Source organism: Annulohypoxylon maeteangense (genome assembly GCF_022496945.1).
Source record: "Annulohypoxylon maeteangense strain CBS 123835 unplaced genomic scaffold GGS22scaffold_27, whole genome shotgun sequence".
Classification (NCBI taxonomy): domain Eukaryota; kingdom Fungi; phylum Ascomycota; class Sordariomycetes; order Xylariales; family Hypoxylaceae; genus Annulohypoxylon; species Annulohypoxylon maeteangense.
In genome coordinates this window covers 212,776-238,810 of record NW_025953274.1, presented here as the reverse complement: position 1 = coordinate 238,810, position 26,035 = coordinate 212,776, and the positions used below count along the sequence as shown (strand labels likewise).

At 44.6% G+C, this 26,035-nt stretch overlaps 9 protein-coding genes across 9 annotated transcripts; 3 read left to right on the top strand and 6 right to left on the bottom strand.

The window, feature by feature from the left end:
• The first annotated feature begins 3,145 nt into the window (after positions 1-3,145).
• Positions 3,146-6,891, top strand: GGS22DRAFT_175236 (leucyl-tRNA synthetase, cytoplasmic). Its single transcript, XM_047963228.1, has 4 exons — positions 3,146-3,271; positions 3,339-5,570; positions 5,626-5,728; positions 5,794-6,891. The coding sequence occupies exons 1-4, from the start codon at positions 3,211-3,213 to the stop codon at positions 6,749-6,751; spliced, it is 3,354 nt and encodes a 1,117-aa protein (XP_047814253.1). The 5' UTR covers positions 3,146-3,210; the 3' UTR covers positions 6,752-6,891.
• Position 6,892: 1 nt separating this feature from the next.
• On the top strand, positions 6,893-8,689 carry GGS22DRAFT_175233 (tartrate dehydrogenase). Its single transcript, XM_047963227.1, has 2 exons — positions 6,893-7,580; positions 7,754-8,689. Exons 1-2 carry the CDS (start codon positions 7,223-7,225, stop codon positions 8,485-8,487), a joined length of 1,092 nt encoding a protein of 363 aa, XP_047814252.1. The 5' UTR covers positions 6,893-7,222; the 3' UTR covers positions 8,488-8,689.
• Positions 8,690-8,834: 145 nt separating this feature from the next.
• On the bottom strand, positions 8,835-9,472 carry GGS22DRAFT_193342 (uncharacterized protein; the record flags this gene model as incomplete). Its single annotated transcript, XM_047965371.1, has 3 exons — positions 8,835-8,914; positions 8,976-9,229; positions 9,303-9,472. 3 exons carry the CDS (start codon positions 9,470-9,472, stop codon positions 8,835-8,837), a joined length of 504 nt encoding a protein of 167 aa, XP_047814251.1.
• Positions 9,473-10,393: 921 nt separating this feature from the next.
• Positions 10,394-12,180, bottom strand: GGS22DRAFT_175227 (glycosyltransferase family 17 protein). Its single transcript, XM_047963226.1, has 3 exons — positions 11,610-12,180; positions 11,095-11,453; positions 10,394-10,948 (listed from the first exon to the last, which is right to left on the bottom strand). Exons 1-3 carry the CDS (start codon positions 12,067-12,069, stop codon positions 10,667-10,669), a joined length of 1,101 nt encoding a protein of 366 aa, XP_047814250.1. The 5' UTR covers positions 12,070-12,180; the 3' UTR covers positions 10,394-10,666.
• A 216-nt stretch (positions 12,181-12,396) lies between these two features.
• Positions 12,397-14,246, top strand: GGS22DRAFT_175225 (pyridoxal phosphate-dependent transferase). Its single transcript, XM_047963225.1, has 3 exons — positions 12,397-12,809; positions 12,931-13,189; positions 13,250-14,246. The coding sequence occupies exons 1-3, from the start codon at positions 12,536-12,538 to the stop codon at positions 14,070-14,072; spliced, it is 1,356 nt and encodes a 451-aa protein (XP_047814249.1). The 5' UTR covers positions 12,397-12,535; the 3' UTR covers positions 14,073-14,246.
• A 512-nt stretch (positions 14,247-14,758) lies between these two features.
• GGS22DRAFT_85721 (uncharacterized protein) lies at positions 14,759-17,509 on the bottom strand. Its single transcript, XM_047968284.1, has 3 exons — positions 15,246-17,509; positions 15,055-15,193; positions 14,759-14,950 (listed from the first exon to the last, which is right to left on the bottom strand). The coding sequence occupies exons 1-3, from the start codon at positions 17,200-17,202 to the stop codon at positions 14,851-14,853; spliced, it is 2,196 nt and encodes a 731-aa protein (XP_047814248.1). The 5' UTR covers positions 17,203-17,509; the 3' UTR covers positions 14,759-14,850.
• A 762-nt stretch (positions 17,510-18,271) lies between these two features.
• Positions 18,272-20,537, bottom strand: GGS22DRAFT_175219 (endoplasmic reticulum vesicle transporter-domain-containing protein). The gene is made up of 4 exons (XM_047963224.1): positions 19,990-20,537; positions 19,738-19,918; positions 18,918-19,680; positions 18,272-18,866 (listed from the first exon to the last, which is right to left on the bottom strand). Exons 1-4 carry the CDS (start codon positions 20,180-20,182, stop codon positions 18,693-18,695), a joined length of 1,311 nt encoding a protein of 436 aa, XP_047814247.1. The 5' UTR covers positions 20,183-20,537; the 3' UTR covers positions 18,272-18,692.
• Positions 20,538-20,726: 189 nt separating this feature from the next.
• GGS22DRAFT_175217 (glycoside hydrolase family 37 protein) lies at positions 20,727-24,154 on the bottom strand. The gene is made up of 8 exons (XM_047963223.1): positions 23,668-24,154; positions 23,358-23,602; positions 23,132-23,294; positions 23,004-23,071; positions 22,611-22,791; positions 22,501-22,534; positions 21,441-22,344; positions 20,727-21,217 (listed from the first exon to the last, which is right to left on the bottom strand). The coding sequence occupies exons 1-8, from the start codon at positions 23,847-23,849 to the stop codon at positions 20,964-20,966; spliced, it is 2,031 nt and encodes a 676-aa protein (XP_047814246.1). The 5' UTR covers positions 23,850-24,154; the 3' UTR covers positions 20,727-20,963.
• Positions 24,155-24,547: 393 nt separating this feature from the next.
• On the bottom strand, positions 24,548-25,994 carry GGS22DRAFT_175212 (proteasome subunit beta type 7 precursor). Its single transcript, XM_047963222.1, has 2 exons — positions 25,592-25,994; positions 24,548-25,523 (listed from the first exon to the last, which is right to left on the bottom strand). Exons 1-2 carry the CDS (start codon positions 25,715-25,717, stop codon positions 24,831-24,833), a joined length of 819 nt encoding a protein of 272 aa, XP_047814245.1. The 5' UTR covers positions 25,718-25,994; the 3' UTR covers positions 24,548-24,830.
• Positions 25,995-26,035: the final 41 nt, after the last annotated feature.

Genomic DNA, 26,035 nt, shown 5'->3' with positions numbered 1-26,035 from the left:
TTTTTTTAATATTTAATATATATTTTAAATACGTTATATAAAAAAAATTAAAAAATTAAATAAATAATTAATTAATTAATTATTTAATATATTTATAATAAAACGATTTAAAATTACACGATTATTAAATTATTTTATACGAAAAATTTAACATTTAAAAAAATTTTATTTAATATTTAAAAAAATTTAAAATTCGAAAATATTTAATATTTAAAATTTATAATTAAGTTATTTATTTAAAAATTAATTAATTAATTAATTATTTAAATAATTATTTAATTAATTATTAAACTTATTAATAAATTATTTTATTATTTAAATTATTTAAATTATTTAAATTATTTAAATTATTTAAATTATTTAAATTATTTAAATTATTTAAATTATTTAAATTATTTAAATTATTTAATTAATAAATTTAAATATCGTGTTTATTTATTAAAAGTAATTAATTTAAATTTTAAAAAATTAAATCGAAACGTAAAATTTTATATATTTTTTTAATTATTTATAATTTTTATTTAAATTTAATTATATATATATTATTAAGTTTTATATTATTTATTTTTATATATTTATTATTTATAATTAATATTCGAATTATTTAATTAATATATTATAATAATTTTACATTAAATTTACATTTATTATTTATTCGTTTATATTAAATTAATTTTATAAAATTAATTTTATTAAATAACTTTTTATAAAATAAAATTTTATAATTTTTATTTCGATAAAATTTAATATTAATTTAAATTAAATTAATTAAATTTATTTTTTTATCGTTTTTATATATATAATTTTAATTTAAAAATTTTATTTAATTATTTTTTATTAAATTATTTATAATTAAATTATAATAATAAATTTTTTTTAAAAAAAATTTAAAAATTTATAACGAAATTAATAAAAAAAATTTAAAAATTTAAAATTAAATTTAAATTTAATTTAAATTTAAATTCGAAAAAAATAAATATAAAACCGAATTTAAAATAAATTAAAAATTAAATAAATTTAAAATTAAAATAATATTTTTTTTATTATTTATTAATAATATAAAAATAATTAATTAAACGATTTTATAAACGCGAAATAATATAAAAAAAATTAAACGAATAAACGTATCGAAAAATCGAACTTTCGCATAAAATAAAATAAAAAATAATTAAATTTTAAAAATTTTTTAAAAATTTTATTATTTTTTTTTTTAAAATATAACTTTACGCGAATTACGAAAACTTTAAAAAAATAAAAAAAAAAAATTAAAAAATTTTCCTCGTAAAAAACGTTATATAAGGGTTTAAAAAGAATAATTGTTTAAAAAGAAAAAGATGGAAAGTAAGTAAAAATAAAAAGTAATATCCGCCCGAAGGACTGGGAAAGTTTCCTTGCGATAAACAGGTTGTTCTAACTTAATCCAGTTCTTAGATCAGTTCAAAAGTAGGTTCAAAAGTCAGTTGATCAGTTCGTAAATCAGTCCCTGATCTAGTCCCTGGATCAGTTCAAAAGGCCAGTACAACGATTAGTCAAATCAGTTCGTAGATCAGTTCAACAGTCAGTTCAACGATTAGTTAAATCAGTTCTTAGATCAGTTTGTATATCGGTCCCTGATCCAGTCCCTGGATCAGTTTAAAAGTCAGTTGAATAGTCAGTAAATCAGTCCCTAATCCAGGAGCTAGATCAGTTCAATAGTCAGGAATTCAGTCCCTGGTCCAGGGACTGAATCAGTAATTCCATCACTTCAACAGCTAATCAACCAGTCTGCAAATCGGTCCCTAGTTCAGTCCTTGTATCAGATATTCGATCAGTTGAATAGTCAGTCAATCAGTCCCTGATCCAGTTACAGGATCAGTTACAGGATCAGTTGTTTGATCGGTTCGAAAGTCAGTTCAAAAGTCGGTAAATCAGTCTCTGTATTAGTTGTTCGATTAGTTCAACAGTTAGTAGATTAGTCAGCAAATCAGTTCAACCGTCAGTTCAGGGATTAGTCAGATCAGTTCCTGGATCAGTTCAACGGTCAGTAGATCAGTCAGTAGATTAATCTAGTCAGTCCCGAGATCAGTTCAAAGGGCAGTTCAATAGTCAAATCAGTCCCTAGATCAGTTCAGCAGTCAGTAAATCGGTCCCTGGTCCAGTCCCCAGATGCAATCAGTACACAGCTAATAAATCAGTCGCCAAACTGATTAAATAATCGATCGAATAATCGATTAAATCGTCAATTAAATAGTCAATTGAATAGTAAATTGAATAATCAATTGAATAGTCAATTGAATAGTCAATTGAATAATCAATTAAATAGTCAGTTGAATAGTCAGTTCAAAAGTCGGTTCAAAAGTATGTAGCTAAGTAGGTAAATCAGTTCAATTGAAAGATCAGTCGAATCGAAGCTTATGTAATGAATTGAAGCGGATGCACCCAATCAGAGACGTGGATGAATTTAAGGTTTTGCCAAGGCTTGGCGAGGCGCTAAAGGAGATTCGAGCCAATCAAGTGTGTCGAAATCTCTTATCAATTACTTATCAATTACTTACGTAATATTCGCGTATTTTTTGGTGTAATTTTATGAGTAATAGGCAGTTATTGTGACCCCCGACCAAGAAGGGGTCCTTTAGTTTTCAGCGTCGAATCTTTAATTAATTGTTTCTTATCGCAGGCATGTTTAAAAGTTTAATAATCACAATTAATCAATTGCCTTCTAACATCGTTTTCAATTGATTCGGGTTGCATTAATATCAGAGATGTATTAACCGGAAACTGGGCGATTGAACCTTGAGCTGTCTCGAATCGATCGAAGTAAGAGCCCTTTTTCAACTTGGAATCTTGCAATCAATCTTGGACTTCAAGGTCGATAAAATGGATAGAAGGGAATCCAGATCAGGTGTTTTCGATTGAAGAAAATGCAAAAGGATAACATGTTGTTTCGAGGAAATTAAAAAGACTTAAAGTCGATCGACTACAAAGTGGGATTTCAGTACAATCTGGCATTCGAATAATAATTTTCGATGTTTAAACATTTAAACGGGTATTAAAATAACGGAGCTCGGACATGTACCCCTCCTTACTTTCATTTTTTACCCCTCCATTTATTTATCACTTGAAAAAAGTTTAAACTTCTACGCTGTTTAAATAAATTCAATCTTTTATTCCTTTCGTAACCTTAAAACCAAAGGTGTGAAATAACGACATTGGGCATACGGTAAAACTACCATGGCCAATCTCGGGAAGACTGTAGAAGGCTTTCAAAGTGCAGCCCTTAAAGACCTGAAAGGTATCGTATCGTATCATCATCAATCATTCTTGATTTCTTGTTGGTCCTTTCTAACTGTAGGTTGGAGGCACGGAGAAACGAGACTCCTTGATCGCATCAGAGAAGAAATATCAGCAGGAATGGGAACAGTTGCGCCTGTTCGATGCCAATCCACCGTCTATCGTCGATATACCTCTCCATTCCATTACTGCTTCTGAGTTGCGAGAAAGGTTTCCAAAATTTTTCGGAACCATTGCCTTTCCTTACACAAATGGACGCCTCCACGTCGGCCACGCATTTTCTTTTAGTAAGGTCGAGTTCCATGTCGGCTTCCTTCGCATGAAGGGCATCAATGTCTTATGGCCGCAGGGTTATCACTGTACAGGTCTACCTATCAAGGCATGCGCCGATAAGCTGTGCAAGGAGGTTGAAATGTTTGGCCAAGAGTTTGAGAAATATAAGGCAGATAAAGATCCCGTCCCCGAGGCCTCCCCCTCGGTTCAGAAAGAAAGGGAAGACGTGACCAAGTTCACTGCCAAAAAGGGCAAGGCCGCTGCCAAGTCAGTCAAGATGAAATACCAATTTCAGATTATGCAAGCCATGGGTATCCCATTACAACAAATTCATCTTTTCGCTGATCCGGCATACTGGCTCGAATACTTTCCCCCGCTCTGTAAACTTGACCTGAGCAACTTCGGTAGCAGGATCGATTGGAGAAGACAGTTCGTCACCACGGATGCCAACCCATACTTCGATGCGTTTGTTCGTTGGCAGATGATCCGGCTGAAGGAGCTTCACAAGATCAAGTACGGGAAGCGCCATACAATCTACTCCATCAAGGATGGTCAACCCTGTATGGACCACGATAGAAGCGAGGGTGAGGGCGTCAATCCACAGCTGTACGTGGCAATCAAAATGCAAGTTCTCGAATTCTCGTCAAAGGCCCAGGAGACGCTTCGAGGGAAGTTACCTGAAATTGCCAAGGTATTCCTCGTTCCTGCAACGTTACGGGCAGAGACGATGTATGGACAAGTTGCTTGCTTTGTTTCGCCCAAGGTCACCTACGGCATCTATGAAGCCGCCCCTAATGAGTACTATGTTATGACAGAAAGGGCCGCCAAGAACATGGCTTACCAGGAGATATTTGCCGAAGAAGGTGTCGTCAAGAAGACATCTGATATCCGAGGTTCCGATCTTATTGGCACTCTAGTGAACGCCCCCCTCAGCTTCCACGAAGATGGCGTTCGGGTTCTTCCCATGGAGTCGATTCTTGAGACCAAGGGGACGGGTGTAGTGACGTGCGTACCTTCAGATTCTCCGGACGATTACGCCACAATTTCGGATTTGGCTAAAAAGGCGGAATATTATAAGATCAATAAGGAGTGGGCAGAGCTAGAAATCAGACCCATTATCAGGACACCCACTTCTGATTTACTAGCCCTCGAACTAGTCAAAAAGTTGAAGATAGCATCTCCAAAGGATGCTAAGCAGCTAAAGGAGGCTAAGGAACTAGCATATAAGGAAGGCTTTTATCAGGGTCATATGCTCGTGGGAGACTTTAAAGGAGAAAAAGTGGCGGATGCGAAGCCTAAAGTTCGGGCGCAGCTAATTGAAGCCGGCCTCGCCTTTGAATACGCAGAGCCCGAGAATAAGGTCGTCAGCAGAAGTGGCGACGAATGTACGGTGGCTCTCATGGAGCAGTATTACATTGACTACGGAGAAGAATCATGGCGTGCCACTGCGACCGAATATGTCGAGAATAAGGATGGAAATGGTCTCAACACCTATTCGAGCGATGCCCGTAATGCGTTCTTAGGAGTGCTTGACTGGCTCAAGCAATGGGCGTGCGCAAGAACATATGGCCTTGGCTCACGGCTTCCTTGGGCACCGGAATTTCTGGTAGAAAGCTTGAGCGATTCAACGATCTATATGAGCTACTATACGGTGGCTCATTATCTCCACAGTGATATATTTGGGCGAGAAAAGGGTATCGGTAACATTGCACCGGATCAGATGATTGATGAGGTTTGGGATTATATATTCTGCCGCACTGAACTTACGGAAGACATTCTAGCCAAGTCAAGGATTTCTAGGGAGACGCTCGAGGCGATGCGCCGCGAGTTTGAATATTTTTACCCCTTGGACTTGAGAGTCAGTGGCAAGGATCTTATCAACAACCACCTTACCTTCGCTCTCTACAACCACATCGCACTCTTCCCTAGAGAATACTGGCCCAAGTCTTACCGGGTGAACGGTCACCTCCAGCTCAATGGCGAGAAGATGTCTAAAAGCACTGGCAACTTTATGACTCTCGACGATGGTAAACCGACGTCCTACCCCCCCCCACTTCGTAGCCGTTGCTGACTCGAACATAGTTGTAAAGAAATTCGGTGCCGATGCCTCCCGAATCGCTCTTGCAGATGCTGGTGACACAATTTCAGATTCTAATTTCGTCGAGGATGTCGCTGATAGCACCATGTAAGCTACCCACTCGCCTATGGTTATGATTGAGTAACTACGTTAACTAATATTTTTTTTTCCAGTCTCCGACTCCATTCTCTCAGAGAATGGTGTGAGGAAGTGGCCCAAAGCCCAGATCTCCGGGCCGAGAAAAATGATTTTGAAGATGCACTGTTTGACAACGAAATGAACACGCTGGTGCAAGAAGCTAAGCGACATTACGAGGACACAAACTACAAAATGGCTCTGAAGTCATGCTTCTACGACCTCATAAACGCCAAGGACATCTACAGAGCAACTTGTGTGGCAGCTGGAATCTCAATGAACAAGGACCTAGCCTTCAAATATATCAGACTACAAGCCCTATCTCTCACACCGATCGCGCCGCACTGGGCTGAGTATATCTGGCTCGAGATACTTCATGAAGCTCAAACGGTACAACTAGCTCGGTGGCCCGAAGTACCGGAAGCTAATGCCAGTCTTACGGCTGCCCGCGCCTACGTACTAGCGACGCAGTCCAACATTACGTCGGCGGAATCGGCGCAGGTAAAGAAGATGGCCAAGGGAAAGCAGATTAGCTTTGACCCCAAGAAGCCCAAGAGGCTGACAGTCTATATAACTAGAGAGTTCCCTAAGTGGCAGAATGAGTGCATCGAATTAGTAAAGGAGACGTGGGATCTAACAACCATGACGCAGAGGTGCACCGACAAGGAACTTAGCGGCCGGGTTGCCAAGATCGGCAAAGTGAAGGAAGCTATGCCGTTCGTACAGCGTCTCAAGAAGCGCCTTCGCGATGGGGAGCCGGCTGATGAAGTGATGGAACGCAAGTTGGCTTTCGACGAGTCTAAGATAGTCGTGGCTATGGTACCTAGCCTTAAAAGGGTGGCAGGGTTATCAGCCGTCAGTGTCTTGTTAGTAACCGAAGGCAGAAAGACGGGGTCTGATCTCATTCATGGAGGTGAGGTGGACGTCAAGTCTCCTTTTGCGGAACAAGCAGTTCCAGGCCAACCGTCTTTCTTATTCGAGAATATTGAGGCGTAGTAGACCGAGTAATAGATGGGTCATTGCCGCCCCCCGAGCAGAGATTTTCTGCAGTCCTCTGCAGGTTATTATATTTACAGCTATTCAAGTGCATATGCATGCATGTATGTATACATGTTTGTGCGTGCTCTTTTCTCTCTCTTTTTTTTTCTTTCCTTCTTTCTTATTCCGCAATACGGGTAGCTAGCCGTGTTTCGTCTTTCCCACGTTTACATTCCGCTATTTCTCATCCAGCAAGGACCAGGAAAAGGAATCCAAGGGGAAATATCCGATAACGGACATTATGTATTTCCCCCCTTTCTATGTTTTCCATTTGCCTAGCTTGTACCTATGTAGCGGTGCCACCATTCTTTAAACCCCCCTCATCCACTACCCCCACCACCACCACCGCCAAATCCATGTACATATATCGACCCCAAGATCGATTCACAGAAACATACCCCGCAAACAATCATAGCTAACACGGCTAACATGGCTAACGACACCATCAAGGTAGCCGTCATCCCTGGCGACGGAATAGGACTCGAGGTGATACCATATGGTGTCCGTTGCCTGGAAGCAGCCGCTAAAGTGTTCGGCATTTCAATAACATTTGAGACTTTCGACTTTGCTAGCTGTGCATTTTACCAGAAGCATGGGGACATGCTACCTCCAGACTGGAAACAGAAGCTTCTCGGGTTTGATGCCATCTATTTCGGCGCCGTTGGGATGCCAGATCTAGTTCCAGACGAGGTCTCCTTATGGGGAAGTCTGTTGAGGTTTAGGCGTGAATTTGACCAGTATATCAACCTCCGCCCATGTCGGCTGATGGCTGGGGTTAAGTCTCCTCGTACGTCTACCTTTACTTGACGCCACCTCCTTCCTCCCATCTTTTCATCGATTTTTATTTTTTATTGCCTTTGGGCTTTTTGGGTTTTGGGTTTTGGGGTTTGGGTGTTTTTTTTTAAAAAAAAAAAAGTATAGTCATGATTATCTTGACTTGCTGATAATAGGTGCTAAAAGTGGCCGACCGGAAGCCTGGAGATATCGACTTCTGGATCGTGCGTGAAAATACCGAAGGCGAATATAGTAGTATAGGGGGTAAGATCTTTGAAGGCACTGATAGGGAGACCGTGATCCAGGAGACGGTCATGACGCGGACCGGCATCGACAGAGTGCTGCGTTATGCCTTTGACCTTGCGCAGAGCCGGCCGCGCAAGCGACTCACAAGTGCTACGAAAAGCAACGGAATAAGTATCACGATGCCGTACTGGGATTCCCGGGTCCGCGAAATGGCTCTCAACTACCCGGATGTCCAGGTGGATAAGTACCACATCGACATCCTCACTGCCCACTTTGTTCAAAGGCCCAACATATTTGATGTAGTTGTCGGGAGCAACCTATTTGGCGATATCCTATCCGACTTAGGCCCTGCCTGTACCGGTACAATTGGGATCGCACCATCCGGGAATATCAATCCAGACCGACGGTTCCCAAGCCTTTTCGAACCTGTCCACGGGAGTGCGCCCGATATCGCCGGAAAGGGCATCGCAAACCCGATTGGTACAATTTGGGCTGGTCAGATGATGCTCCTACACCTCGGCTACCAAGACGCCGCCGCCGCGATGCTCCAGGCGATTGAGAAGGTTCTAGCAGGCGGGAATGAAAATATTATCACCGCTGATTTAGGTGGTAAGGGGACAACCAAGAGTCTAGGAGAGGCTATCGAGAGCGAGATCCTTTCTTTGGGAGGGTGATGCTTTTAGTCTTGCCTGCCTCAATGTCGTTCCTTGAATTATCAAGGGCAGGTCAAGAGAAAGAACACAACGTATAGAATATCGTGGTCCTTACCTGCTGGGCGTCGTTCCGAACAACATATGTACACTAGCACCCGCACCTGATATATTTGACGATGTTATGCTTGCCTATTCATGGAAATGAAGACACTGTCTCCTAGCAGATTTTAAATTCATCATGTTTGACTAACAGCATGGTGCTGCGCAAACGATGTTCCTAACCCAGGTGTTATGGTTATTACATGGACTATTCACAGTATGAAGACCATAACCCTTTCAAATATCAAAATTTGCTCCTCTCCAGCAGACTAGAAGGGGCCCTTTTCTGTCCGGTTGCCAACGTGGTCAAAACAGCCGAGGACGCCATTGTGGTTCCAAATCACACGATCTAAATATTATGTCAGTATTCCAATTTAGCAGCCGATAGGAAATCTAATGACTAAACTTACTGAGATCGTATGTAGCTGGAGAAAACCGACCGTTGGCGTTGAGGCAATCACAACTGAGGAGAAAATTCGCATTGCTTCCATGAACTGTGCAGTTGTCACAGGTAGACCAGTAGTTGCCACTATGGTAAGGTAAATTCATGTTAATACATATGAATAGAACCAGGGAATCGTCTGGGAACGAGGAGCTATCTACTTGCCTGCCGTAAGGATAGAGATTTCCACCGGAGTTGGCCAAACAGCCATTGGTGTCAAGCCTTGAGAGCGAAATTATGTTAGTAAGTGTACTTTATAATATCGTGGTCTATTCCGAACTAGTAGGTAACTCACCAGGTCCAGTCGTAACTGTATCTCGCCCAGTCATCGTTATTGCAGTACATTCCAAGGAAGTTGTCTACCATCAAACCGGTCTGCCAAGTGCAGTTGGTGATGAGACCCTGAGCATTGGCTAGTTGACCTGCAAAACCAACTGCCACCGTCATGAATACTGTCATCGACATTGCTGTGTTGGAAGTGAATTTCTGGCCGTGTTTCTTATTTGTTTCCACAGTACTTCCTTCGGGTGTCAGTACGCAATATCCGTATTATTACTTTAAATTTAATATTATACTCTAGCCTTGCTAAGATTGGGAAAGAAACATACCGGATACTGGGGTGGCTCGGCCGAATGCTAAAGTGACGGTTGGCAAAGGAGAGGGAAATACAAGCCTTTTTTTTTTTTTTTACTTTTCCCGGAAAGAAAAAGAGTGACGAGGGAAAAAAAAAAAAAGGTTGGTAACTATATGATGGGAAACATTTAGACGAAGGTCACTGCCGCAGTTGTCATCGCATCAGGTTGGCCACGATACCTCAGGGGCAGGGATTAGAGAAAAGAAAGAAGAAAAGAGAAAGGGAAAAGATACTTAGACATAATTCAAAATGTACTTTAGAAGGAGTGAGTCATCACTAAATAATTAATATCCATGTCTACTTCCCCTGAAACCTTCACTCCTTTGAAGTAACGCCTGCCATATTCTTGGATGAACCATGGCCTTAGAGATCCATAAATTAACTAATGATTTACTTTGGTCACTGCATTGTCTATTATCTCTTCCCCGGAAAGCATCAACGTTTGTCGTCATATTTAGGTACCTATATGAGATACTTGGATATGCTAGGTATACTTTTATGTATATGATATTTTACTTACACATATACAGAGAGTGCAGGTAGATTAATCTAGTTATACACAGCTCTAAATATCCAAGGTTGATCGACGGGTCTCGCAAACGGCTCTTTTACCATCTAGTTTCGATACAGGCCTTAGTACAAGTGCTTAGCTTAAGATAGCAAAAGCCTCCCCTATGCCAGTGATAAGGGGGTAGGAGGTGGCTCATATGAATCACTAGCTGCGTCGACGTTGCTCTCTCGCTCTTCTGCACTTTCATGAACCAACCTCGATAAAAACATACTTGATCAGACGTGCGCTGCTTATGTTCATGATATAAAGACCCCCTTATTAAATTGGTTGCTAGACCTGGAGAAATAAACACCACAATTGTTTTACCCGGTTACCTCCAAAGACATGTTGTACAGACCGCAACCATACAGCATATGCCTAGCACATGTTGCCCAGAGGCCAAGAACGTCACATGTCCCAACTTAAATCAGCCAGCGCAGTACATGAACACCCAAAAGAGATTATATTGCCGTTGTTACACTGTAGGGTAATCTTTAAAACCGGCCGTGGGGCCGTCCCGATCCAACATATATGAAAACTTGTCAGGGTTTCCTAGCAAAGCCGTCGGTATGTCATCATTATCCTCAATCCGTTCGTACTCCTCTCCTTCTCGATCCCAAAGGTCCTTCCCGTTCCTCACTCGATCGGCTATGCGATCACGACCACGGAATGCCTCTTGATTAAGCCAGATGTGAGAGAAAGACGAGAGCTTAGTCAGAACCTCGTCCACCGTAGAGAAGCAAGTAGAGCAGTGCCACTTAGATAGCGAGTTAGTATATTTTCTGTCTCAGGAATAAATCAGCCGGACCGGGGCATTTCCACTTCCAAGCTAGACCAAAGCGAGGAGGGCGAAGAAGGAGAGGAGAGGGGAGAGAGAGAGAGAGAGAATCGGTGTTATCATACCCCAGCACTCCATAAATCCCCCATTTCCATTCTAATCAGAGGTTGTAGGCCGCCGTCCGAATTCCGCAGATTTACGGGGAGGATGGTTCTCCAACCTTGATAATATGTTGCCTGTGGATGCGCCCACTGAGCTCCTTTATGTAGATACTGAAAACTATAATAGTAGAAGTAGCTCCGAAGCGTGAGGCGGCGTGGGAAATGACACGCTTTGAGTACTACTAGTGTCTCCGGGCGAACGATCTCATCAACGTCAGCTACGACGATAACGTCACCCAATACAGGAGCCTGTTCTCCCGTAAGCCTCGGGAATACCTGCGTATACATGGCATCCCTCTGGAGGTCTTCGAATGCCCAGGAGGCTATGTCAAAATAAGTTGTGTCAGTTGTCTCCGTATATTTGACTGCGTACAAATACGGGTCTGTTTCACTCACTGTCATACTGTTGTTAGCTTCTACCTCCTGAGAAGATAAGCCTTAAAATTTCGAGATGACAAGTTTTTTTTTTATAACTTACCGATTAGAACGGTCTGAATGAAAACCTTCAGGAATCTCAAGCTCGTGGTATATGAGCTTGTCACGGTAGGCGGAGAAGTGGTCCAAGTTGTTCTTGATGACTAAGGGCTTCTCATGATTGGTGAATGTCTTCCTAGATTCGACGATGACAAAATAGTCGACGTAGGGATAAGTAGTGTTGAGACGAATCTCCAACCAATCCAACTCGGTGTTGACCATTATCAGATCATAAACCTTTCTCCTATCCGGGGTTCCGAAGGGAGCCCATCCATGTTGCTGGCATAGATTTCCTGTCTCAGCGCTGTTTGATAGATCAACCTTCCCGGGATCGAAACGGAGGGTATGATGAATCGATCGATCGGACCAATTGGGATTCAGCCAAAGTAACAGCAGCCAGACAGATACTGCAGCGAGGGCCAATCGGGTTACCAGTCTCCGTCTCTCTGTATAGAGAATCCCCATAACTACTGCTGTGCCACCGTTATACAGGTGCAAACCAGCAACCGTGCAGCTGCCGTGCTGTGTCTGTGTGTCTACCTACCTAATATCTAGTGGTTCGCCTGCGATTGTTGTTGGAAAGGAGAGCGTGGCGCGTTGGACCAAATACGGCAATCCACTTTCGATCACGATCCAAAATAGGGTTAGTTGGATGATTACATAGGTACGTACCTACCTAGTATGGGCGTGTGCACATGTACCTAGTACATAAGTAAACATGTACCTAGTAGGTATATGGACCCATGCATCTACCTTATGTAGCGCTGCTATTCAAATATGAGAACAGGGTAGAAATATCCTCTCTAAGTCCATAAGCTGCCTAGGTACATTTATTTACAGGTTAACAAGCCCGTTTAAACCTGAAATTGTACACGCATTATATATCGATGTAAGTATGTTATTAGATGCGTGAATCGTAATCTTGGAAGTTATGAATACCTTCGGAAACCCTTTATCTAGCATGGCCATCTCTGAAGTAATGCGAGTTGGCCAATCTATGTGGCGATATCGGACTATAAAGAAGCTGAGGACCCCGCTGCTACCATCGATATTGATATCAACCCATCGTCTATCGCTGCCATTCAACCGCACAAGACTTCTTCATCAGATACCACCCGTCGCTATGTCTACTATCGATAAAACAAACGATAAATCAGCAAGTAGTTGGATCGGCCACCAGGGCGCTGCTGCTTTTGATCTCAGAAGTAAACGGGCTCCTTTTCCCCCTTTCCCTCTTTCCCCATTCCCCCATTTCCCTATTTCCCCACGCCCCCTTCCCCTTTCCTGAGAACTACCTAGCTTTCGTTTTGCTGATACATGGTATAGGCGACACTATGACTACTCCAACTCAAGACATGTTATTTGCCATCCAAAAAGCTACCTTGTTGGATGATGTTTTTGAAGAAGACCCGACCACTATAGACCTCGAGACTCACGTCGCCTCCTTGACAGGTAAAGAGGCCGCCTTGTTCGTCCTTTCTGGCACCATGGGCAACCAAATAGCCTTACGGACATTGCTCACACAGCCACCGCATGGTGTGCTAACGGATCACCGTTCGCACATTATCAAGTACGAGGCTGGAGGGTAAAAGAACACCCTTTGCCGCCCTACACCATCACTCGGAGCTGACCATGCGAAACATAGCGTATCATCATTGACCGGTGCTATGACTACTGCTGTGGCGCCTCGAAATGGCCTCTTTCTGACTCTGGAGGATATCAAGTCTAATGTCGTCCTTGGAGATGAGATACACTCCTGTCCGACACGTGTCATCAGCCTGGAGAATTCGTTGAACGGATTAGTTATGCCGCTGGCGGAGGTGAAGAGGATCTCCGAGTTTGCTAGAGAGCACGGTATCCTGATGCATTGCGACGGCGCGAGACTGTGGGAAGTTGTCGCTTCCGGTGCTGGGTCGCTACCAGACTTCTGTCAGCACTTTGATACAATCTCCCTCTGCTTCTCCAAAGGACTAGGTGCTCCGATCGGAAGCATCATTGTCGGTAATAAGTCACTCATAAAGCATGCGAGATGGGTGCGTAAGTCGATCGGTGGTGGCTTGCGTCAATCCGGCGTTGTTACAGCCGCTGCTCGAGTGGCGGTTGATGTGACTTTCGGCAAAGGCCCAAACGCCGAAGGCGGCCTTCTTCGAGATACACATCTCACGGCAAAGCGCGTTGAGAGGCTGTGGACAGACTTGGGAGGCCAGGTGGAGTATCCCGTCCAGACGAATATGGTTTGGCTAGATCTTAAATCATTAAACTGCAGCCCTTCTAGATTTTCTCAGCTGGGCCACCAAGCTGGCTTGAAGATTTCCGGTAACCGTCTTATCACGCATTACCAAATTGGTGAGGAGGCTATCAGGAGGCTGTCTGGCATATTCGAGAACGTAGCCGCAGAAAATGGGGCCGGTAGTCACGATAAAAGCCACGAGACACTCCAATATGACCTTTACGGCACCAAGGTTTAGGTAGTGGCCTGGCCAAGACCGGTTGAGGTATACGACGACTTAGATAAGTAGGGTGGGAGTAAGCAACTACGAGCTGTTCCAAAATAGTACCCACAATATGTAATTAGCTGAGAGCTTACAACTCGTTGGCAATCACATGTTCTGAATCAAATATATCACGAGCATTTCGGTGAGGATTTACTTTACAGTACTAGGTATGGAGGTAGATAACTAAATCTGCCTCAAGGGCAGATTGTACGAAATCTTTTAAAACTTCCGGGCCTTTCTAATGAGCCATACAACCGCAAACAGCCTCATTCCCTTCTTCGGAACCGAAACATTTTACGTTAGTTATCCTTTGGGATAAACAGGCTCTCACTACTCGCGTTCGGCCTTGTGCGCTTCCTGTGCCTTATGTGTAGAGGGTGCGATTATATACATTGCACGTGTATGGGTCCACGAGCCTACTCGGTTTTCGAGTGCTCCTCATATACACGATTTGTCCAAGTATTGACACGGTCCTCCTGCACCTTTGTGCCTTCCTGGTCTCAAGCTTTCCCAGCACGAGGCACCATTCCTCATGATACTTCCTCTGGCCGGGGGTATTTTGCGTAAAATGGTGGTTGTAAACAATGAAATGCAACTAAGCCCCCAATCGTTATGCTGTAATATAATTTTGCTGCTTTTGTGGATAGATGCTGCCACCAAACGCCAAAGAAGGTAGAGTAATACGAATCCCAACCGTACAATACGCCCTCGACTTAAATTTTAAGGGTGTCCCTTCCCTCTTCCCCTATTCCTAGGCCTTTTTCCCGAATATTCCTCTGCTCCTCGACTTGCTTCGGGCGCGCTTCGACTTCACGCTGCTGGCATCGTCGCTATATTTTGCTTTGTGTATCCTGTAGTGCTATATATTAGTCATCGAGAACGCGTCCTATGACCACCCCCTTCTCTCCCGTCGTCATTCTTTTTTAAAAACTAAAAAAAAAAACTTAAAACTCACCAGCTATTTCCTGGCATACTCATGCCTTTGGCCTCGGCCATGCGATAAAATTTAGCGCTCTTCTTAAGGTCTTTCTTACACCCGACGCCTTTGGCATAGCAAAAGCCAGCCTCGGCTAGAGCATCAACATCTCCCCAGCCTGTGTCTTCGTTAGAGCGGTTCTCAGCCATCTTATCAAGGCATTAACTTACTTCCTGCAATCTCGAAACAACGTAGGGCAAGTGCTTTATCTTGCTCGATGCCCCAACCATTCATATGGCTGACACCTAATTCGTAGATACTCAAGGCGAACTGCGCCTTACGCGTTTTACGATCCATGAAATCTACGGATTTCCCCTCTTTGACGTGGTCTTCATCTTCCGCAATCTCGGCACTGACAACGTCAGCGGCTTTCCGCAACCACTCGACGCCTTCTCGTTGGTTCGGCCGCATGCCCCACCCGTGCCGACAAGCTAGCGCATACAATAGCATCCCCGTCGGATCGCCGGCGCGTGCAGCAAGTCGCAGGTGATAGGTGGATTCCTTCACGGAGCCTTCCTCGTGGCACTTGATGCCTTTAGCCAGATGCTCTTCTGCGCTTATCTCAGAGGCAGTGGGGGCATGCGAATGCTGAGATTTGGGTGGTCTAATGGTACTAGCAGAGTCACTTGTAGACACGGACATTGGCGTTCGTCCTCGGGATTGATCGTGGAGTGGCGAGGTGAGTGTCCGCCCCCTAGGAGCATCTTCTGAGGGCCTGCTCCCACCGGTTGATGGGCGGCTAGGGTCAGGTGATGGCTGTCGCCCATCCAAGGACATTTCGTTAGAAAGCTTACTTCGCTCCACCGACGGGCGGGTCAGGAGAGAATCGGCATTGTGGGTGCCGTCCTGTGCCCTCGACGAGGAGCTCGTAGGCCTCGTAGGTGGCGATGGTGGTGCCTGACCACTCCTAGGAAAAGTCTGAACATTGCTCGGGGCAGTGATTGGTTGTTCCCATACGAAGGAAGCCGACGGTTCATTGTCGCGAAAAATAGCCGAGTTGCGCTGCAACGATTTGCCTCTGGGTAAAGAATACTTCGAGTAGATGTACGAAGGGGCACCTCTCCCGTCGTCATCCAGAAAAGCTTCGCTGTGCATACTGACCGGAGTGTGCGCCGTCTCATCGGCAAGCACGAAAGAGGGTTGACTATCGGACGATGCCTGTCGAGAGGGTGGCTCTAGACCTGGGGTACCTGATCGACTAAGTGGGCGAGAGAAGTTGAAAGAGGGGCGCGGTAATGGGGCAGAAGCCTCGGAACTTATCGACGGCGATCTTTGATAATGAGCAATGGGGGACGCGAGGCCCGGCCCTGAGAAGGCACTGCCTGAAGAGAGCTTTCGTCCTGGCTGCGAGTGAAAAGAAGCACTCAAAATCTCATCATTATTCCCTTCCAAAGGCGCCGACATTATGCTCGAAGAACGTTTAGGGAATAGGGCCCTAGGGGGGACTAAGCCGACGGACTCATGCGAGGATATCTTGGTTAGCTTCTCAGGTGATGGAGGAAAGCGGCCCCGGGTTGGTGAAATTTCTCTAGCATCACGGTCATGCTCTATTAATTTATGTTCTGTCCCTCTATCGCCTATGCTCTCAAGATCACTAGGCGACTGCTCCCTGCGCGCGCCAAAAAAACCGCCATCCTCATCGAGCTTTTCCAGCTGACGGCCACGCGAGTTCTCGATGAATGGGTTTGGGGGGAGAGGTACCGACTGGTCTGGAGTAGGTGGTATGCGGCTCATCCGAGGGTGCATCGAAACAGGTCGCTCTGTAGGCGATTCTACTTCTGTTGTCAGCCCAAGCCCGGTGTTCTGTTGCTGTGGGGTTTCTGGCTGGTCTTCGGAGGAGTCGTAAGACATGGAGCGAAAGTAATCGGATCGACCCTGGACAACTAGCGGGCTCTCCGTTGTCAATGGAGGCAGGCGACTCATTCGCCTGCCAGTCTTAGCGCTCTCTTCGAGCTGCTTAGCTAGCAAGCGACTCTGAGCCGCGAAGGCATCCAGAGGGGATAAGGCGGGAGGAACTTCCCCTGCGACATGTAATCGTGGCGACCTGAGAGGGCGGGAAACAGCGCTGCTGGCAACCGAGGTCGAGGAATTCGCTCTCAGATCGATGAAATTAGGTCGGTTCGCCATCTTGGGGGAAAAACTATCGAGGTCGAGATTGGTATATGGCGTTCAGCGTCGTATTAACCTTATAGGCCGCAACAGTCTTCCTTTGATCCAACTGGGAGTTGCGCAGGTCGCCGACAGGTAAATCAACCCGAAACGACAATTGACAATGGCGATAGGCGCAATCCAATCGAGGCGACGAAATTTCGACTGATGTTTGTACGCCGGGCAAAATATTATCGTAGGCGATATGCGGAGAGCGCATTAAATATGAAGTCGATTTCGCAGATCGGCGTAGAGGAGGATAAGATGCGACAGGGAGCTGGGAAGGTAGAATGAACGTGATCAGAAAAGGATCGCGGTTAGGATATAAAAGATGTATATTGTTCGAGTCGTTTCGCTCGCTTCGAATGCGATAAACTATAGGTAGATGGCGGAAAGATCGAGAATGGCCTTGTTTATGGAGAGCCGAGAGATCATGTACTTTTAGGAGGAGGCGAGGAGGAAATACAATCAAATTTGTATATGAAAGGTTGAAGGTTGAAGAGACAATGCAGGAAAGACTTAGTACAGATGCGAATGATGAACCGATAAATCGATAAAACGAGTTACGTATAGAAGCAAAGAACGGACGATGATTTACAACCAAGAGAAGTATTCACCTAGCCTTAACGGCAGGATAACGGAGAAGGAAAATGGATAATGTAACTTCTTGATTTCTGTCTGCACGAATGTATGTGTGATGAGAGTAAAAGCAGTCACGGTCGATTGAATTGACCTGGGGGGCTCATCGTCAGAAACATTGAAGGAGAGGGTCGAGAGCCAGCCAAATTGCTTCAAAGTTCTTAGTCCAGTGTAATAATAACTTGGCGCAACTTTTACCACTACCATTTAGGTTAGTTAAGATTACATGTGTCTAGGTAGGTAGCCCCGTACAGTTTATACACAGTTTCCCGAAATTAATAATAATATTGGAGCTTAAGTCCGAGCGCGGCTTCTCTAATTGGTTGAACGCTTTATCGATAACTCCACCATCACTAAAATACATACATGCCAGTACAACGTCGCCAACCTTTTCTCACTTGAATAACTTCTTCCTTCAAGAAGAAGCTGCAATGTGATTATCAAGTTTAAACAATCTTCAACTGAGGTTCTAAATATGCCGTTCATGTAGTGGTGCAGGTTCTTCAAATTGAAGTATTCTGGGATCTATTCTAGCTACTAGGTATTCATCAACTTGTTGTTTGTACTTACTTAACTACTTCGAGGTTTGCGACCGGTGTCACGTGAGAACTTCGGTTAAGGAAAAGGGGGTCAAAAAAACACGTCATATGAACAATCGTCGCAAATACCAAAACTATCAATAAACCTCAGTTAGATTTACAATAGATAGATCACTATAAAGTCTCCGTAAACAGAACAATGTTTCCCCGAACCCAGCCAGAAACTCTATTCCCAGTGCATAAGATCAAATGAAGGATTTGGCACAATTGGGGCGGTACTCGTGTAACACTCTAAAGATTTTTCGACTGCAGTTTTCTTAATCTCGTCGCGCCCTCGTATACACCCCTGTCGACAGCAGCAGCTACGGTCAATGTACCACCGATAACAGCACATAGACCTGTCAAAAACCCAGTGAATGTTTTAGCACGTTCTTCGCGATTAATAACCTTCATAGGTGAAATATCCTACCCCTTGTTAGCGATTATAGGATTAGGCAAGTCAAGGGAAATACTTACATATGAAAAGAACACCCCTGGAATGCCGCCTCTCGCGTGCATCCGTTCTTGGTGGCCTTCGGCTGCATCGTCACCTCCAGCTAGACTTCGCTTATGACTGGTGACCGAATATTGATGCGTCTCCATGCTGCCATCAACTGCGCTACCTAGGTTTCCTAGCCAAATCTCATCATCGGTCTGGCGGTCATGCCCGCTCGGCTTTGACCAGCTTAGAGGGAGATATGCAGTCGGGACAACTTTCACAAAGTACATGAAGTTGAAGTTGGGGTCATCGGTGGTCTGTTTAACCTGGTCCAGGGGGTTTATGTGGTGGTTAGTCCAAGGACTATTTTTGGCGTGCTTCTGAGTAACATCTTCGGGTAGCTGAGGTCCAAAGCGAAGCTGGTGAATCTCATGCTCAAACGAGTGATGCACCGGACTATCCCAGTAATTTTTCAGGTCGTGAACATGCATGTTACCGTTGCTGAAACTTCGACCCGGTGCGAAATGAAAATTCCCAATAACTTTGTTAACCCGGATTGCACCCTCAATCCGGCAACCTTCATGTCTTTGTTCATCTAGCTTCTCGGCGTAATGCTCCCGCAAGCACTGTTCGACGCCGTCACCTCTACCAAAAGCCCAAGATGCCTGCGCATATGCTTCTCGAACCTCGTCGCAAGTGTTGCAGCAGCCGGGTTTCGTGGCGCTACCGGGAGCCGGAGCACCATAGCAAGGGCCGCAGTAGTTAGGATCTAAATGGTCGGCGGTCTCGTCCTTCCCATGGCTAATTCAGTCAATTGGAAACTCGTAGGTGGCAGGGTCACGAGGAGATCTGACTTACAGAGATAGCGCAGTCACATCGATCACTCCTCCTCCTTGGGTAGCAGCTTGCAGTCTAACTTTCTTCACGCCATGCAAGACGCCGTGCTGCTGCTCACCAGAGACGTCCATCACATCGAGGGTCAAAAGCTCACAAGGGAGTCTAGGGAATGTAATGTTCATATGAATCTCCATTCGCTCTCCTGTAATTGGAGGGTGAGAAGTCTGAAAACAAATAGGATAAATAGGGTAATTTCGTAGTATTTGAACACACCTCTGCCCTTGTCAACGATAAGTTCGGGGTGGATGACTATCCTCCTGTAGTCAGACCATTCTCCCCAGGCGAGATAGAGTACGACGATCAAGGATACGATGGTAACGATTCCGCCAGAAGTAGTTCGTATCCGCGCATCCTCGACAGTTTTTGTGAAGGCATCGAGCCTTGTGAATCTCGATTTCGCCGGCATGTCGATGTGTTGTGCAACCCGGAGCACCAGGGTTACTAGTAGCTGATCGAATTCTGCGCGACGGTAACAAAAATCTAGGACCGAACACTGGCAGTGCACGGAGGAATCGATGAGTAGGACTGGGTAGAGAGAATTGCAAAGGAAATAAAATCACCGTAGACGCCGCATTGGAATATAGAATATCTAGGCTCGGCGCGAAATAAAGAATGCGAACCACGCTATTACCATGCGTATGTACAAGCCAGAAATAGGAACACGTTAAAAGTTGAGATGTACGTGTATTCAAGGGCTCAGTCGAAAGCGAAAGGCCACCTTCACCTCTTCCGACGCCAATTGGACCGAGACTGCGACTTCTCCATTGAACTAGCTATCGCGTACCCAAGTACCTGAGGTATTACATACATATGTACCTAGGTACATGTGGTGCATATATCCTATTAGGTAGGTATGTACCTACATATAGGTACCTACCTAATGTATGTGATGCATAGATACTATATGATGGATAAATGCATCCAGGGACCTTTACAAGATATACCTATCTATGGATCTATCCGCAGTGTATTGTACATGAATTATAATAACAGGCTAATTCTAACAGATAAAAGGAAGACACCAATATGAGTTAAACCTATGCAACAGCATGATTAAGGCAACCTAGCTATGCGACATACAGAGTATATTGTCGAGGGGCCAAGTAATTACCAAATCAAACGTCGAAGCTACTGCTGCTGCATGCTACGGTTGTTTCAGTCCTAATATGGACACTGGGGATTTCTCATTAATTCCTTTGCGCTGCCCGCCCAAATTTAGTTACCCACCGTGCATCATGGGGAGCTAACTCGACCGCTCGCTGGCCGATGGTGCCTCTCTTCTTATCCATATTCGCCGCCGTTAGGTTTCCGCAATCTGGCCTCTCTAACTTATTAGCGAATGTATCGACCGCCCATATGAGCACGCCATTTGTCCAGCCGAACCCTTCAACAACTTCATATTCGCCTCCTCCACCGGCGACGTTCGTCGAATTGTCAGCATCTGCAAAGTGTCAATATCCCTTCAAACATAGAACACCCCTGTCCCACTAATGCTCCAAGCTAAAAGGTTGCGTAAAAAAAGGTAAGAGTATATGCAATGAAAAATATTCTGACATACTGTAACCGAGTTAGCCTGAATCGACAACAGGAGGTTATAACACCCAGGTCGTAGATATAGGGACGGGGAACATGGCGGTGCCATCTAGAAGAACCTAATACGTACCACTTTTCGAACATAATCCCGGTATCCCTAGGACCAAATCCCTCTAATTGAGGGGTTTCGTCCGTAGAGCCACCGGTTGCACGCCACGTACAGAACGTACTGTCCAAGTACCGTTGCGCTAATTTGAGGGATAGATCTTGCGTCGCGACGTAGGAGGGATCCTCTAGACCAAAAGTCGCAGGTGTTTCGAGAAGACCTTTCATAAGCACGTACATTAGCGGTGGCCAGACATTCGGCTGATCCCACTGCTGGCCGGTCATATAATTCGTTGCGGCCACAGCGCCAGCCTTCTGGGAGAGAAGATCATGAACACGCCGAAATGCAAGTTTAACGGCTAGAGGGTTATCCCTGAGTTGTTCAGGGGCTGCACCTAGCCAGAAAGGATAAAATTGTGCGATATGGAAAAAGACTTGGTATCCCTCTGGAGCATCTCCCCTTTGCGCTGGTGTGGCATCTGAATCTGACGGCACATATACGTTTTGTGATCCGGAGGTTAAGTTGTAATCAAAATAGCTCATGTATTTGCCGTTCCACATTAGCGAATACATGGCCACCGAACGATTCTTAGCCATCTCTTCGAATTCCGCGGCCAACGAACCATTTCCAGCCTTGTTTAAGTAAGCTGCAATAGTCATCTCATTGGCGTACAGTATCGAGTTTAGGTCGACTCCTATGACGTTTGCGGTGTTAAGGGAGCGCAGTGGGAAGTACACATCACTAGCAGCATCAGATGGCGTGGCAATCCAACGGGAGTTATAATCCCAACCCGATTCGGCACCAGAAGCAAGGTTGGCGTATAGTTCAGCTTTCTCGCTGTCATTTAAAGCGTGCGTCTCTGGGTAGATGATACCGGAGCTTGAGTAGTAGGAGTTGTTATTAGCCGTAATGTAATCTTCGCGGTATGACTAGATAGATTGCTAGGTTAGTATTTTACGTGTGAGGAGGCATGAACAATAACTTCGACTACATAATGCAAGATTTACATTCCTTATTGTGTTTATATGTCGATGGAATTATAGGAACAAAGAGGAAAAGCTGTAACGGCACGAAAATGGGCATACTTCTGGTCGTGGTTCAGTATTCTGGACCCCGTAACTATTTGGTTAGTTTTATATTTGATATATGATCCTACCATGTATAATATAAATGGCGAGGCTTGAGGACTACTTACTGCGTCAGATGGAAAGTCCTGTTGCCCGACTGGATCGCTATGGTACGGTTCTCTGTCCAGAAATTATGTTCTTTAATTAATAGAGGTAAAGCACGCTCGATAAGGCTCGTGTCATTAGTATATTCAACATAAATCTTGACCATCTGTGTCAAGAGCGGCGGTTGGGAACGATTCATATAATCTGCAACGCGTCAATACCTTTACCGAGACTACGAATCTGTCGGGTAACAGCGACTCCAAACCATGAAGAGTAAAGGTGATGTAAAGGCATCATTACATACTGTGAACGAATTAGAACACATGTAGGACAATATCCCCCGAATCATGAGGTAGACGATGCAAAATGTGATGTTCAATGTCGAAAACAAGCTATCCTCTTATGTTATACATACCATACACGTGCACCATTGGGTACAAATCCGAATTGGTCGACGAGGTCCAAAAAGTTCTCAATTATGTTCCTGAAAACAAATTAGCCTGTATAATCTAAGCCATGTCGTGAGTTCGAAATATTGACTAACCTGGAAATCTGGGTGAAGCTGCCACCGGTCCTCAACAAACCCTCGATGATCCAGAAAGAGTCCCAATAATAAGGCTCTCTAAATCGACCCCCAGCAACGACAAATGTGCGGTTGATCGGAATAAAGCTATCCACGCATCCTGTACAATTCGCAGCGCCCACGTCTATAAAGCTCGGCGTTAGTATAGCACTTCCTAGGCAACACACAGCCTGGAATGCTAGCTTACATATCCGAGTCAAATCGGGCCAGATGTCAATGACCTTATGTACGAATTGTTTAATCACAGAATCATCAATCTTGTCTAGGAAAGCAGGATTGGTCTCTAACTGGTCTCGGGGAACTTGGGCCAACTCAGACCCAGCCTCGCCAAAATAGGTAGATAGAAAGTTGTTAAGCTCGGTGTTGTTGCTGATCGGCTTGGAAAGTTTACTGAACGCGGCAAGAACATCGTCTAAGGGTGCTTTCGTTGGTCTATTTATTCATTAGTAGATGCATACTCTCCTTAGATGAGATTATAAGTAGGTATGTATAGTTACAAGTCTACGAATGTCTTAGAGTCGGAAAAGGGTTGAGCAAGCTCGATCTGCCTTAAAACATCGCCCTGGCAGTATAAGGGCGAGTCGCAGGGTGAGATAATCGAACCGTTCTGGTAGAGGCCATATACTAAGATAGGTGAAGCGAAAGCCAACGCTGCCGTTATGTGTCGAAAGCCTGTCATATTGTACCTTTTCGTTATGTTGAAATTCTAGTGATGAATAGAGGACGACGACTTGGAATATTCGGAATACTCGGAATATACGAGGAACGCATAGGTAATGCCCAGATATTTCACCCTATATGCCATCGTTGATACAACTGATAGGGTACTAGTATGGAAAGCTCCGGGAAGCTGAAGCTCCACGCTTGCTTGCTTGCTTGCGGGGTACCTGACAACATGGCACGTAGGTAGCCGTAGCCTCTTATTCCTGGTAAGATCCATGGCTGGGTATTGATGGCTACCACGTCAAGTCATCCTCTCTGGGCTTTGCGGGACTACTTACATGGTACTAGGTATATATTGATCATAACCGGGCGTCCCACTTACCTACTTTAATGTTGGTACATAGTAGTGTATGTAAGTAGGTACCTAGGTACATCTGTAAGTATGGACTAGGTAAATACCTACCTACTAGGTATGTATGTAATTTACCTGAATGTTGTAAAAGCACAACCTTTAAGGTTATTAACATCATGGACGTAGATGCTTCATACATATGTACCTAGGTAGGTGTAACTGTTTATGTTGATTGAAGTTCTCGAATTCTACCTAGGTACTAGGTTTTGTTACGTACCTGCACATACATAGCTAGGTAGCAGGAACTGATGTGAAGCAACGGATTGGATAGAAATGTAGCCGAATCTTTACTACAAACGATATGGAATCTATAATGCTCAACCTCGGCTAGGCGACTGAAATGCCTACCTACTTAGTAGGTTATGTGATGGCTCGGCGAATGTGATAACAATTCCATGTACCAGATTCGCTATTTGTTACTGACAGAATCAGCTGGCAGAGCTAGATTAGCAGAGCTTGCATGATCACGGAATTTTTTTTTTAATTACCCATCCTATTCTGCAAGGGATACTGCCTTTCTATTATCACATCATATCGCTACAGAAGGCTAGCATTCGGTCGTATTCCCCTTGAAAATGGTATCCTTCACGAATCGACGTCCATCCTTTCATCCTCAGCCGACTCTAACTCTTGTACACTGATGTACTTTCCGATTTCATCCTTGGTGATGATTTTCTCGTTGAGCACCGCCGTGGTGCCGCGCTTGAATTTGTAATTCTTCAGCTTCTGACTTCGTTCATTCGGCTTGATGAAGCCGCGGTGCAAGGTCGTCTTGTTGGCTGTAATGACGGCTAAATCGACGTTAGACCCTGATCCCAGATCATTGAAGATACCCGCTTGAATAGCTTGAGAGCAGAGCTCCATGGCATCCTCCTTCGTGCAGTTTGGCTTCCATTGTGATTCGAAGACGGACATTGCCGCTAGGGATCCTGAGCCCATAGTCACATAAGGGAGCTTGTCGGTGCTACCGTGGGCGTGCACAGTAAAAAGGTGCGTTCCCGTGGGGTCCACGCCGGCAACCACCAGATACGCTCCGATATAGCCCTGGTGTCGAAAGAGATGCTGCTTGAGGAGGGTCATACAAGTGACGACGCGGGGCTTTCGACCGGTTGAGAGGGAATGTAGCTCGAGCTGAGAAGAGATGAGTGCGGTGGTAAACTCAGTATCGGCAGCAGTACCGGCACCGGCACACCAGATTTGGGGTGAGATATAATGCAATTTCTCGCAGTTCTTGTCAGCGACGATGGGACCACTAGTAGCTCGAGTATCGGCGGCGATCTGTCGGCTTTGTATTAGCAGGAAAATTACCTATTAGACGATTAACAACTCAGGCAGTATTAACTTACCACAACACCTCCGTCGAATATACATCCGACGATGGTGGTGCCTGTACTTGTCGCCTTCGGTAAAGGAACGCCTCGTGCGTGCAGGGCCGCATTGCGGTTGTAGTTTGAGAAGTCGAAGCCAGGCATGCTAGCTGATACGATGTGGTAGTGATCCTTCTCGTGGGGGAAAAGTGCTTAGTTGAGAATGAGGATGGGGAATTTAAAGCGATCCGCAATCAAAATCTTCGGCGCAAGTATCGCACGCTGATATCGTAGAAAGTAAATGTGCGGCCGATAAGGTAATTGTTTGAGATGATGTGGGCGGAGGTATTGGTGGAGGCGTATTTTGTCCGCTGGAGTTTGATGTGTATTAGGTAGGTAGAATAGAAGCTCCAAGGCTGGATGACGACCGGGACCTAGCTGCCTGTTGGATCTTTCAACGCGTTCCTATGGATTACCTAACCA